Raw genomic sequence first — 12,776 nt, 5'->3', positions numbered from 1 at the left:
GTGAGTGTCTTCTTGGTTCTTTCGGTAAAGTCACGTAGAAGGGAAGTAATAAAATAATAAAAATAAAACATTTATTACTTCCCTTCTACGTGACTTTACCGAAAGAACCAAGAAGATGAATCCCTGGAGTCACGAAAGCTTTAAATCGAAATTTACTGTGAGTGAGCATGGTTTTTGCGTGCTTTCGTGTTCATATGGGTTTCATGGTTAACACTTTCCACTCGTGGTTTGTTTTGCGTTGGATGGAAACAAAGTTTTGCTAATTATTTATTGTTGGCAGGGTTTCGTTCGCTTGAGATGTAACGAGGTTTTTGTGCTGTTATATTGACGAGTTTTTATTTTGTGTTTGTGCCAAGGGTTTGTAAGGTTTTCTTGTCGATACGCAACTGTGTAAGGATTGTGTGCAATTGTAGTCGACACTTGGGTTCTGCAATTGATTGGCATGTCATAGTAATTGCTGTGATGTATTTATCTCACCGGGAGAAGCCTTTTGTATGGATTTCCTCAACGCATGATTTCATTTCTCTTTCAGATGTGCGATTGCTGCTCAACAATGACAACCTCCTCAGGGAAGGAGTGTCACAGTAAGCGCCTTTGATTCCCGTCGCTGATGATGGCCAGTCAAGTTGTACATCTGCGATTATTGAATCTCAATTCACAGCCCCATGTCAATGCACTCGTGCGACATTGCCGCGATGAATTTGTGGCAATTGCATTTTTAGTCCTTTCTAATTGTAAGGGGTTAAGGCAGATGTGTGCTTCTGTGTAAATTAAAAAAAAAATTAAAACCAGTATCTGTAGAGAGGACAACAAATGACGAGATGCTTCCTCGATCCTTGGTGTGCCTTACTTGACATTGTGGACCCTGGCCAATTAGCTACTTAGTCTGACGTAGGCTGTCCAAATAGAGGATGCGTGTTCCAATGTTGTGAATGCAGCTAATTAACTGCCAGTTGGTAGTAATGAATAATGCGTGAGAATATCCACTCTAGATTTTAAGCTTTCGTGACTGCAAGGATCCATACTCTTTGGTTCTTTCGGTAAAGTCGCGTATGTGAAAAATATTTTTTAAAAATAATAATAAAAAAGGATGTTATTTATCAGCTTCACTCAGCTTAACCCCTCCCCCCGACTCCACATGCCCCCCCCCCCCTGCATCCCACTTCCCTGGCTCCTCCCCCCCCTCTTATCCAAGTTATTTTCATTTTATTATTATTTTTTCATCTTCATCTACGTGACTTTACTGAAAGAACTAAAGAGTATAATATCCACTCTAATGATATAATCCACTGAGCTTCACGAACAACTCAAATAATTGTTCCAGATTTTCGTTTCCCTTTGTTGCACAGTGCCAATGCAATGCGGTCCCTCGATGTGTAGCTTAATGTGTATTCCATGAAATAATTTGAACAGTATTTTGAAGACGATATCCTGTGTTTAAACCCGTTGTAATTGGCAGCAAAATAACAACACATTCGTTAATCACGCGGCCTTAAAGTGAAAAATGTATAGCGGCCGACGTTTTGAGCAACGGCCCTTCTTCATAGCACATCAAAGAAGCGCCATTGTCCGAAACCTAATACGTTCGATTCTTTTTTTTTTCCTTTTCAGGCAGTGTTATTGATGAATGTGGTTTTGTTGCAATTTGTGCTTGTGGCACCACTGCCAATGCAGCAGCCAGCTTCAACTAATTTGTTTAATCTGTTCGCAGTGCCTTTGCCGACTACAACATGGATCAGTTCACGCCTGTGAAGGTTCAGGGAATTGAAGACCAGGTAATTTTGTATTGATTGTGGTGATTTATATTGAGGCTGTGCTCGTCCTGCATCCTGCGGAAGAGAAGAACCCTGATCTGTGATTGTTCGGCTGCCCGAGCACAAAGCACCACGGTGGAGAGATGTTAACTCCCTCGCCTGGTACGCAGGAGGTCGTGGGTTTGATTCAGACCCTGACGCCTGCTGTATATTTGGAGTTTGCGTGTCTCTCTCTCTCCCCGTTGTCGCGTAGATTTTTCTCTGGGTCCTCCGGTTTTCCCTCCACATTTAGAAACATGCGTTTTAGAGTATTTGACTGCTTTAAATTTCCACCTAAGCCACTTCGTTGAGCTATCATTTGTGGCCAGGTCGCTTCTGAAAGAGCTATACAGCTCAGTGGGCCTTAGCTGGTAAAATAAAAAAAAGTTCGTCGTTTAGTAAATAAATGAAGTATATGAATTCCTATTGTATTAGTACATCAATTCCAAAGCTTGGGAAAGGCAGTAAAAAAAACAGAAAAAACAGCCCAAGACCACACCAAGACAACATCCAGTCCCTCGGTAAAATTTTACATGAAAAATTAACAATCGATACATTGTTAAGAATCAAATTTACAAATCACATTTGTAAATGTGACCGTATCCGGCATTAATCTTCTGCTTCAGAGTATTTTTGAAGGAACATTTACGACTCTTGCGAATTGACGTCAGGGCATTTTTGGCATCCACTGTTAAACCATCATGTAAAACTCCGGTCATCCTCGCGGCGGCTTTTGGCGAGCCATTGAACAAATGACGGTCGAATGCGTTTCTGCGGCCATTTGGGACGCTCTTCCTTCTGATATTAGGAAGCCACTGGAGCCACGCACTTTTAAATCCATCTACATTGAAAACTCATTTCTTTAAAACTGCTTTTTGTGTAGTTTGTCCTTCCCCCGTACTTCCGATTAGCACTGTTGAAAGAAGTTCAACGTACATGCATACATTTTACGATTATAACACCAGCAGCAATAATCTGGGCGGCGTTCGTTTGGAATCGTGAACTACTGCAAGAAGCGGCGAACGCACTACCGCTAGACCGTGTCACTGCACATTAAGTGTGTTATTTAAGCGATGTGTAATGAGAGTTTGGGTGCTCCGTGATTTAGATGGGTAGGTCATGAATGCTTGGCAAGACTCGGCATATTTACGCTGTTTGGAGTGCATGAAATAGGAAGAGCCTCTTGAAATCGGGAGCTTTTATCTCATATTTGTCGCTGTGGGCTTTTAATGGATTTTTTTATGCCACGCATCAGGAGGGACCCATGGCCGTTGTTGAAGGCTAGAGGAACAGGCTTGCCACCGACACCAATTTGCACCGCGGCTGACTTGGGGAGTGGATGTGATCGTCATTAATTAATGCCTGGATTCGGAGTTTGGCAGGCGAGCCTGGGTTAAAATTTTGTCTTAAATCTCCGCCTTATGAACCCATTTTGGTAGAATGACAGGTTCAGTGGTGCTGAGGGACATATTCTCAGAGGTTGAAAAAAGCAGCATGAGGCTTTATTGCAGTAGAATGTATTTTATCTGATCTTTGATGCCCAATACCTTCCACGTTGCTCTATTCCTGAGTAGGGCTGTGTTTCTGTTCATGTTTAGAGTTGTGCTGGCTGTTCAACTTTCTTGGCAATAAGACCAATTATTTCGTCGTACATTTGGTCGCAAGGGTATAGCGATGCTCTGGATTACCAGGTCTTAATGCTGGACTCAAGTGTAATGGTCTTGGCACAAGAGTCACATTGTTTACGCTTCGCCTAACCTCGGCCTGTGCTTTGAGTAGATTTCCGTTTTTTTTGCGACCTTTGCCAGGTACTGATCACAGAGCACGGTGACATTGGCGGTGGCCATTATTTGGACCCACGCACCAAGCAGTCCTTCAAGTATGACCATCTACGGAAGGAGGCGTCTGACATCTCGTCGTGGGATGGCGCCATGGTGATGGAGTCCTGGAGGTCCAACGTGGACAACGCACTGCAGGCCTACGTCAAGGAGCACTACCCAAACGGCGTGAGCACGGTACGGCGCCCGACATTCGCAGCAATGGCACGGGGGAGGGGGGGGGTACGGGCCTGGAAAATACAAACCGGCTCTGTTGTCATCCTTATTCGTGATTTATTATTATTTTGCTTGTTTACCCGGCAAAGCCTGCCCCACGTCTGGAGACTCTTACAGTAGGGGTCCGATGTTGTGTGTAGTCACCCACTTGGGAAATCTGCAGGTTCTTTTTCAGCGCATGATGGCATGCTACCAGTTTGCATTGCGTGTGCTTGAGCCCTTTGAATTTAGCATTCCTCCGACATGTTTTGTTTCATTAACATCTTGTCAAGAAACGCTGCAGTAAGTCGTAACCAACAAGATGGCCGGAGTGGATGTTTCATTCCAGCAGAATGATGTGATTAGATTTCTAATGCAGGAGGGCGCCGAGTTTGCCAAGTAGTTTGCCAGATTGCCGCATGAACACCTTGCATGAAAGAAATGTTAAGAAGTGGGTCGGTGATTAAAGCATGGCACAACAGACATTGTCGATTAAGCTGGGAGGGAAGCGTCTGAATTAGAGTGCTTCTGTGAGCTACAACAAATGCACGACAGTGGAGGAATACCGTTTGGGCTGTTCCGTCGTGTCAAGTTGGGGGACACCTCGGGTGCATTGCAAAAGTGGCCACCACATTGCAGTGACAGGATCGTGTCTTGTCAACATGTAGCAAACAGAGGTGTTGATGTATGCTGGAGGCTGTTGCTTTGACTCCGGAAGGAGGGTTCAGTGAAATGCCGAATAAGACTTGAAGAGTCAAATCCTAGTATGTTTAAAAATAATCAGCTTCATTTGGAAATTCCAAGGATTTTAAGCCATTAAATTTATATTGCTGATTGTAACCATTCATTGAACACTCAAAAGAGCCAAAGATACTTGGAGTTATTCGATTTCAGTGTAACTTTGTGAACCTCATTAAGAGCAAAGCAATACAAACCTGTCTAACAAACTGTATGAATATCTGGACAAACTTTTAAGGCCAGCTTATTCTATTGGCACGTGGCACCAGCCCATGTGGTTCAGACGCGCAATAGAGTACTGAGCTGGCATTGCCAAGTTCCTTCGTTTGAATATTGGCACTTGCCCGTGATCAAACTGGATTCTCAAGTGTATTGAGATGATGGTCTCGGCCTGGTCACCAATCCAGTGACTGCACAACAAAAACCATGGTATGAAATATGGCTCTGCACTTCATCATCAGTCCGGATTCCAGCTCCTGAGAAATCCGTTTGATCAACGTCCCTTGAATATTGCCGCCAGTGGCAGGGCATTTGGAAAGGTGCTGCCCCCTAGTGTGTCGAACAGAGATCACGTGAAGGGATGTTTGAGGTAGCTCTTTGATATCTGTGTCCGTGGACTGTTCCTCTTAACGCCAAAGGGTCACAATGCTTTGTGCGAGTTGTGATTGGATGATTGTTAATCCCTCGCACGCGATGGTTTTCTCCGGGTGCTCCGGTTTCCTCCAACTTGTACAAGCGCTGAGTAATTGGCTAAAAACATGTTAAAATATACCCCCTCCCCATCCAGAACCCGCCTGATAAAGAGTGATCTACGACTAGGTGTGGCTTTCCTGGATAATTAAGTTAAAATAAGTAAAGTCTCATGACATGACACCGAAAGGACTAATGGGATAAAATTGGAGGAAAAAAAGACAATAAACTGGCATGTAAAGTTGACCTGCGCACCAAGGGAGCATTTCCAGGCCATGACACAATATGAATGAAATGCTTTCATGTTTATGATTTTAGCATTTGAGTAAATTATTATCCTAAAAAATGTAAAAAATGTACTGTGCATGTAACATTGCGTTTGCCTGACAGGTGTACGGGAAGAATATCGATGGACAGCCCACAATCATAGCCTGCATCGAAAGCCATCAGTTCCAGCCCAAGAACTTCTGGTAAATTCACGGCGCGCGGCGGTGTGTCCTTGTGTTTACGTGTCTCGTGAGCAATCACCCTGGACATGGGCAGGTGGGCACCTCTTAATTGATATTCTTAGGTTTTTTTTGACCTACGTGACTTTACCGAAAAAACCTGAGAATATGAATCCTTGCAGTCACGAAAGCTTCAAATCTAGAACCTCTTAATTGCTTTCCTCACTCGACGCTGGTATCCGTAGTGACAGTGGTCCCAAGCAGCATTGCCGAGTGGTGACGTGGCGGTGGCGCTGCGTTCACCGCTCGTTGGAGGGGTTCACGGTTTCGTATCCAGCAACCGCTGTGGTTATAACCGTGATGACGCTACGACGCTATGCCTGGATCGCGGCGGATGTTAAAGATCCCCTGAAGTCGTTTGCGCACACGAGCGTGTCGTTGTGTGCCGGTGTCACGGTACAAATTCTACATTTTACCCACAAATTAATCAATTGGGATTATACGTAGCAATCGGCGCCCTTTCCCAGCATCTCACTCTTGCAAAGGAGACTACACTGGTTTTATTTAACAAAATGAACGTATATGCAACGCTGCAGTGAGCATGGATGCTGAAAATAACATGAGCAAGATAATATTCTGATGGGCTATGAGCCAGCCTCGTGTTGGTTATCGTGCTTGCGAAGTCTTTTGTGCTCAAGGATGTGTCCTGTCCGTAAGCTCCGTTTATTTTGTCTTAGGGGTTCCGCAAGGTTCCACGTCATCACGTGCTAGACTCGGCCTGACCGATCTCCACGAGTGGGGGGGGGGAGGAAGTTAGGTTTGAACTTGAAACCCCTACACACTTGTGCCAGTGCATAATAGTGCCCTTTGTTTATCCAGGAAAGCCTCACTTGAGTCTCAGGATTCTATTTCAGGAGGTTCCTGCATTTCAATGTTTGGCCAAATGCATTAATGAGTGTTTGGCAGTTGGGAAGGAAACGGGAGCACACGAAGAAAACACACCGCACATACGAGGGTGTAACATTGCTCCGAACAGATGGGTTTCAACCACTTCCTGTCCTGCCATCTAGCTTGAGAGCTTCGCAAACTTTGGTATTTTCTCTTGCGTGGCTCGCAAGCTTGTGAACAGTGACGAGCTGCAATTGCTGGGCCTGACGGCTGTGTTTTGTTTGCTTTGTGCTCTCTGCTACACTCCTTCTTTGTGCTGTCATTAAGCAGTTGATGCCATGCCACATGCACCATGGTCATTGCTTACAGACGTTTACCGTAGAAGAGTGGCTGGACAACGTTAGAATTTAGTGTCATTCGTTAGCTGGTGATAAAAGTACAATTATTTAATTTTGGAGGGTGCTGACAATTAGATTAAGCTTGTGTATATCCACAAGAACCTGTTTGTTAATTTTGAGTTGTGCTTGGATGGTAATTCCCAGAGGTCTTTTGGCCAGATGTGAAATTCAGCGCTCGGGAAATAGGTCATTGTGAGTTGCACAGAGCGGCAATTATAAATTGTCTGCCCATTTACTAGCCTCAGAATAAGTAACAACTTGCAGTACATTCAGTTGATTGAAGAACGTTGCGACAACCACAGCAAGAAATTTTACTGCTGTGGTTGTCACACCTGATGATGATTGCTTGTGTTGCAATCGAAACGCCGTGATTTAATTTATTTATTTTTATTTTCTTTACCTACGTGACTTTACCGAAAGAACCAAGAGTATGGATCCTTGCAGTCACGAAAACTTCAAATCTAGAATGAAAAATGTTGGCTTGTTGTACGCAAGGTTCTCTGCTTCTCTTCAGCGGGGCGAGCGAAGGCGTTTGACACTTGACACCGCGTGTGCCTTTCCCAGGAACGGGCGCTGGAGATCCGAATGGAAGTTCACCGTGTCCCAGCCCACGGCACAGGTGGTCGGCATCCTTAAGATCCAGGTGAGAGCTTCATTCCTCCGCGTCACTTCTCACCGCCGTCGGAATTCATCTGCTGCTGTCGACGTCGTTTTCGAAGCATTGTGCAAGTGAATGAACACCACTGCTATCATTGTGCTGTGAGCCAGCACAAGCCCTCAAGGCAATCGATTAACTGGCTCCAATATGAAAGTAGTCTTTCGGAGCCTCCTACCGGTCCCCTTGGTCCTGCACTGCCTCATGATTGACCTCATCAGGCAGTTCCACTCGTTTGTTCCATTGCCCTGATCCAGCAGTGGAATGACAAATATTGCAGCAAATGTACAAGATGTCATCCATGTTTGATTGCGTAAAAACTCACAGGTACTGTAAACATCTGGACAGGGTCCTCCCCATCAATGCGTTACTCTGGCAGAAGAGTATACATTGATGGTGTCATGCTGCCCCATCGGCTCCACCATTGAATGCCCAAGCATCTATTTTTGTTGTCGTAGTGCAAGGGGACCTGGTCCTCTGCTGCATTTGCCAATGGCTGTACCAGCAGTGTCGGGATTTTCCTCGGTGGAGGCGGCTCCCGAATGGCGGTACTGGGTGGCTTGCAGCAGCCAACGATCAAACAAATGTGAGGCACTGGAACGATGTCGCAACGTTGAGCCAAAACAAGGCAGAGGCTGGGGAATACAGCGGTCCATCTGCTGTCCATCATGGTCCGATAACCTGAGGCTAAACCACGTGACATGCTACCTCTGAGCCGTTGGCAACTCGGCGTGGCCTCGCGCGTGTACCCCAAGCCTGCCCACAATTTCCGTGGCAAATATCACCGTCGCTCAGTGGTGCACGTGGCGGCTGCCATGTCACTTTCTCCCCCTTTGTCGCAGGTCCATTACTACGAGGATGGAAATGTGCAGCTGGTGAGCCACAAGGATGTGCAGGAGTCCATGTCCTGTAATGTACGTAGCGCAACGCAAACACACGCCACTCGAGATTTATCCGTTTCGGTGCTATTGTGTTTCCCTTGGGCTTCCCATTAGAAGTGAAATTTTAAAAATGCCATATCTCCTGCGCTCGTACGGCGAGCGCGTTCGCCTTGCATTGCGTGTGATTTGTGTTCCGGTACACTTGCAATGTTGAGTAAAAGTTCAGCGTTTTAGAGACTTCAAGTTAAGACCAGAAAATTATCACAGGATGCAGTTTCTTAAGCTGTGTAATGATGGTCGGCTGGTTATCTGAAATTGTTTAATTACAAAACTGCAATTTGTGTAAATATTAAGAGTTTAGAAGAGCGGTTTTGAGCCTTTTCAAGTGTCCCGGCCCCTTTTCAACCTCCAAATATTTAATGGACCAACACACGCTACTAGTTATTTGAAATTGTACATTTCCTTGGTGGGGATGTTATTATTTTTCTGTTCTACGGACCCCTGGGGGTACGTGGCAATGTCCCAGGGAGTACGTGAAGTGATTTATCAATGTGTGAAATTATACCGTACGTGAGAGTCATTGGTGAATAATCACGTATGAATCTGCCAAAATAAAATGACTCCAATAAAATTTGAGTCCATATGGTAACCTCGAACGACCTTTCTTTCTAAACTCATTGATCGTAAACAATGCAGGTTCCAAAAGTAACCAGCGAGCGTGAACAAATTACGTCACGCATGCAGAGAGCGTCCGTTGAATTGGACAATTGGTTAAACTTTAATTCTAGATTGGAAGCTTTCGTGACTGCGAGAATTCATACTCTATGGTTTTTTTCGTGACTTTACCGAAAAAAACCAAAGAGTAATTGGTTAAACTATTGGTGTTCATTATTCATACATTTCTCGAACCATGTTAGCTCAGACAAGGGGGGGGGGGGTGGCACTCGGTTGAAATAAAAGTCAACGAGGTTGTACAGTTGCCAAAAAAGGTTGAGAATGAATGCGCTTAGAATATTATCGCCACGCAGTTGCACCCACTAGGAGGAGAGGTGACCATGCCTCGTGGTCCGTGCGAGGCTGTGTGTGTACCACGTGCTGTGTGTGTACCACGTGCTGCGTGTGTACCACGTGCTGCGTGTGTACCACGTGCTGCGTGTGTACCACGTGCTGCGTGTGTACCACGTGCTGCGTGTGTACCACGTGCTGCGTGTGTACCACGTGCTGCGTGTGTACCACGTGCTGCGTGTGTACCACGTGCTGCGTGTGTACCACGTGCTGCGTGTGTACCACGTGCTGCGTGTGTACCACGTGCTGCGTGTGTACCACGTGCTGCGTGTGTACCACGTGCTGCGTGTGTACCACGTGCTGCGTGTGTACCACGTGCTGCGTGTGTACCACGTGCGTCCTCTGGTGGTGAATGCGAGTGAGGCTGAGGTGTCACAAACGGGAGTGCTGCCTGCTGCTGTTGGCTCAGAGACCGACCCCTCAGCATTAGGACGAGTTAGTGGAGGTTTGGCAGACTGTGGTAAAACGACGTCTCGGTTAAATTTCGATTTAAAGCTTTCGTGACTGCAGGGATTCATCATCTTGGTTTTTTTCGGTAAAGTCACGTAGAAGGAAAATAATAAAAATTAAACATAATAAAATAATTCTCACGACGTTTCGGCCGAAACGCAAGCAGCTTGCGCTGTGGCGGAAACGTCGTGAGAATTCTTTTATTACGTTTTATATTTATTATTTTGTTATTTTCCTTCTACGTGACTTTACCGAAAGAACCAAGAAGACATCTCGGTTGTTGTGGGCCTGCTGCACCTGGCCTGCAATGGTGTGCATGTCTTGATGGCGTGAACTCTGCTGGGAGTATTGTGGTTTTGAAGTCATCCTCGCTCGCCTGAGCACGCGTAGTCTTACGTCGCACAACGCCCGTGAAATAGAGCCCAACGGCTAATTGTGTCCTTCCTGCTGCAGTAAATACAAATCTAAATCCCGTAGACTGCAGACGGTCACTTGCCAGCGTCGTTTGCAGTGAAGATCGAGCGTGCAGTGCAGACGCGATCTCAGCAAGCAATGGGACACTCCAGTTGGGAGTGAGAATCACTCACTGTGGTTCTCCCGGCTTGTTGATATTCTTGTTGCAGAATGAATCTCAAGCTGCCAAGGCATTCATCAAAATTATCGAAGATGCTGAGAATGAGTATCAGGTAAAACTCAGCTTTGTACCGGTTCTCCTTATTTAATGTTATTGAACCTGCCAAAGGCAAGCAATTAAGGAAATGTTGTGTTATGATTATCACCATAACCACTAATATTTTGTAATGTACGATTTGCTATGTCCTTCAAGTCATCGTAAGTTACCCCCCTCCTGGCTCGATCTGCTGCCCCCAGCATGACCAACTCTCCTCAACACGAGTTTACAGCTGTGGCCCATGCTGATACCTCCAGTGCTACAGTTCCCACTTCCCCAGGCCATGCCCATCTACTGTCAAGCTCTCTCAAGCCTGGTCACCATTGTATTATACTGGTAGGAACCACCTGGTTCCACCAGCCCACAGGGGATTATTGTGTCCGTCCGTCGTGCATCAAAAAATGGGAGGGGTGGGGCTGGGTGGGGCTGGGTGGGGCTGGGTGGGGAGGGGGTGGGAGGGGTGGGGCTGGGTGGGGAGGGGGTGGGAGGGGTGGGGCTGGGTGGGGAGGGGCTGGGTGGGGAGGGGCTGGTCACCCTGTGGTGCCCTTATAAAACCCAACGTTCCTACCAGCTCCGCAGGAATGTGTTTTAAATGCTTCTCGACTTGCTTACTTTGCACAGTCGCCAACCGCTCTGTCCTCTGATCTCAAGAAGCACTCGAGTAAAATATTGCTCTTCTAACTTCACGAATTTTATAATTTGTTTCCGACGTTTCTTTACGTTTTATGTTTGTAATATTTGAAAAACAATTCCTGTTTGTCCTCACGTTCTCTCTTGATATTGTGCATTTGTACGTTACGACGTAGGAATTGCTTTTAAGTTGTAGTCTAAAGCGTTCTGTTGGCAGTGTCCATATTTCACGTGCTAATATTTCGCGTGACAAATTATTCGCGCGTTCATCTTGCAGACGGCGATCTCAGAAAACTATCAGACGATGTCGGACACAACCTTTAAGGCTCTTCGCCGCCAATTGCCAGTCACCCGAACCAAGATCGACTGGAACAAAATCCTCAGCTACAAGATTGGCAAGGAGATGCAGAGTGCTTAGGCAGGAGTTGCATGCTTGCTTTTAATATGCTCTGTCCTCCTGGTATGGTCTCCTGCCCGGCATAACCACAGTGTATTTTGCATTACGTTGGTTGTTTCCTGGACTGAGCATTTGGGATTTTGGTCTTCACTGTAAAATGTATATGTCAACATCAGAATTAAAATTTAGTTTCATTTTTGTCTCGTACCTCTGTTTTTTTTCTTGGTTTGATGGCTCTTAGGGTAACTGCATGATTCAAAAATTGAGTTGATTGCTTCCTTTTTGGATGTGTAAAATAAGTGATGGGTGAAACGAGACCATACCTTTGTTTCGATGGCAAGATGTGGCACACAATTTATGAAGACCTGGGGAGCTGAAACTTGTTTTGTAATTTAGGACGTTGTCTTATGTAAAACAAGCTTTACTGTAGAAGCCCCTTCCATGCATTTAAGTTTATTTCAACAATCTTTAATGTATTTCAAAAATGTGTTTGTTTTACGAGTGTAAAGAAGCAGATCTTATAATTTACACATTATGTTTGTCATACTTGCAATAATGAATTTCCCCTCATTTAACAACTTGTCCTAATAAATTGCATATTTGCTTTCATATATGAAAGAGATGCTATGTGTATTTTGTTTAATTTGTATGCTTCCATGTTATCTTGTGCCAGATGCCTGCATCACAGTCCAGTGCTGGTGGCTGCTGTGCTACCATACACAAAGCAAACTGCACTGCCCACCTGTAATATTGTTGGAAAACATACTTTGCAAATTGTATTACTAACAAAAAAAACTAATAAAAAAACTGCTTTATTCATACAATATCCAACTCTTAGGACAATTGTTCCTTGTTCAGATTTCTGTTCTGCATGTGCCGTTGCATTTCTAGCAAGATCTATGAGCATATTTAAGGGTACATTATGAAAAAAAAGCAAGCTGGATGGATACCAGTCCTTTATAACTTTTTTGTTGTAATTTCCTGAGGTAAACGGCCTTTCTTATTCCCACAATTAAATTGGTATTTTGAGTGCTCCCCTTGA

General features: G+C 45.1%; 1 protein-coding gene across 1 annotated transcript in view; it reads left to right on the top strand.

Moving 5' to 3' along the window:
• Positions 1-12,776, top strand: part of LOC144947219 (F-actin-capping protein subunit alpha-2-like) — a 31,614-nt gene extending 18,838 nt beyond the window's left edge. Inside the window, exons 3-10 of the mRNA XM_078876415.1 lie at positions 533-584; positions 1,712-1,775; positions 3,602-3,808; positions 5,645-5,724; positions 7,551-7,629; positions 8,484-8,555; positions 10,661-10,723; positions 11,615-12,776. Of these exons, the coding sequence (XP_078732541.1) occupies positions 533-584; positions 1,712-1,775; positions 3,602-3,808; positions 5,645-5,724; positions 7,551-7,629; positions 8,484-8,555; positions 10,661-10,723; positions 11,615-11,755 (758 nt within the window). The 3' untranslated portion in view covers positions 11,756-12,776. The remainder of the gene's footprint in view (positions 1-532; positions 585-1,711; positions 1,776-3,601; positions 3,809-5,644; positions 5,725-7,550; positions 7,630-8,483; positions 8,556-10,660; positions 10,724-11,614) is intronic.

This window comes from Lampetra fluviatilis, chromosome 44, assembly GCF_964198595.1.
Source record: "Lampetra fluviatilis chromosome 44, kcLamFluv1.1, whole genome shotgun sequence".
Taxonomy (NCBI): domain Eukaryota; kingdom Metazoa; phylum Chordata; class Hyperoartia; order Petromyzontiformes; family Petromyzontidae; genus Lampetra; species Lampetra fluviatilis.
Note: the sequence above shows the minus strand (reverse complement) of the source record. Positions and strands in the feature narration are given on the sequence as shown.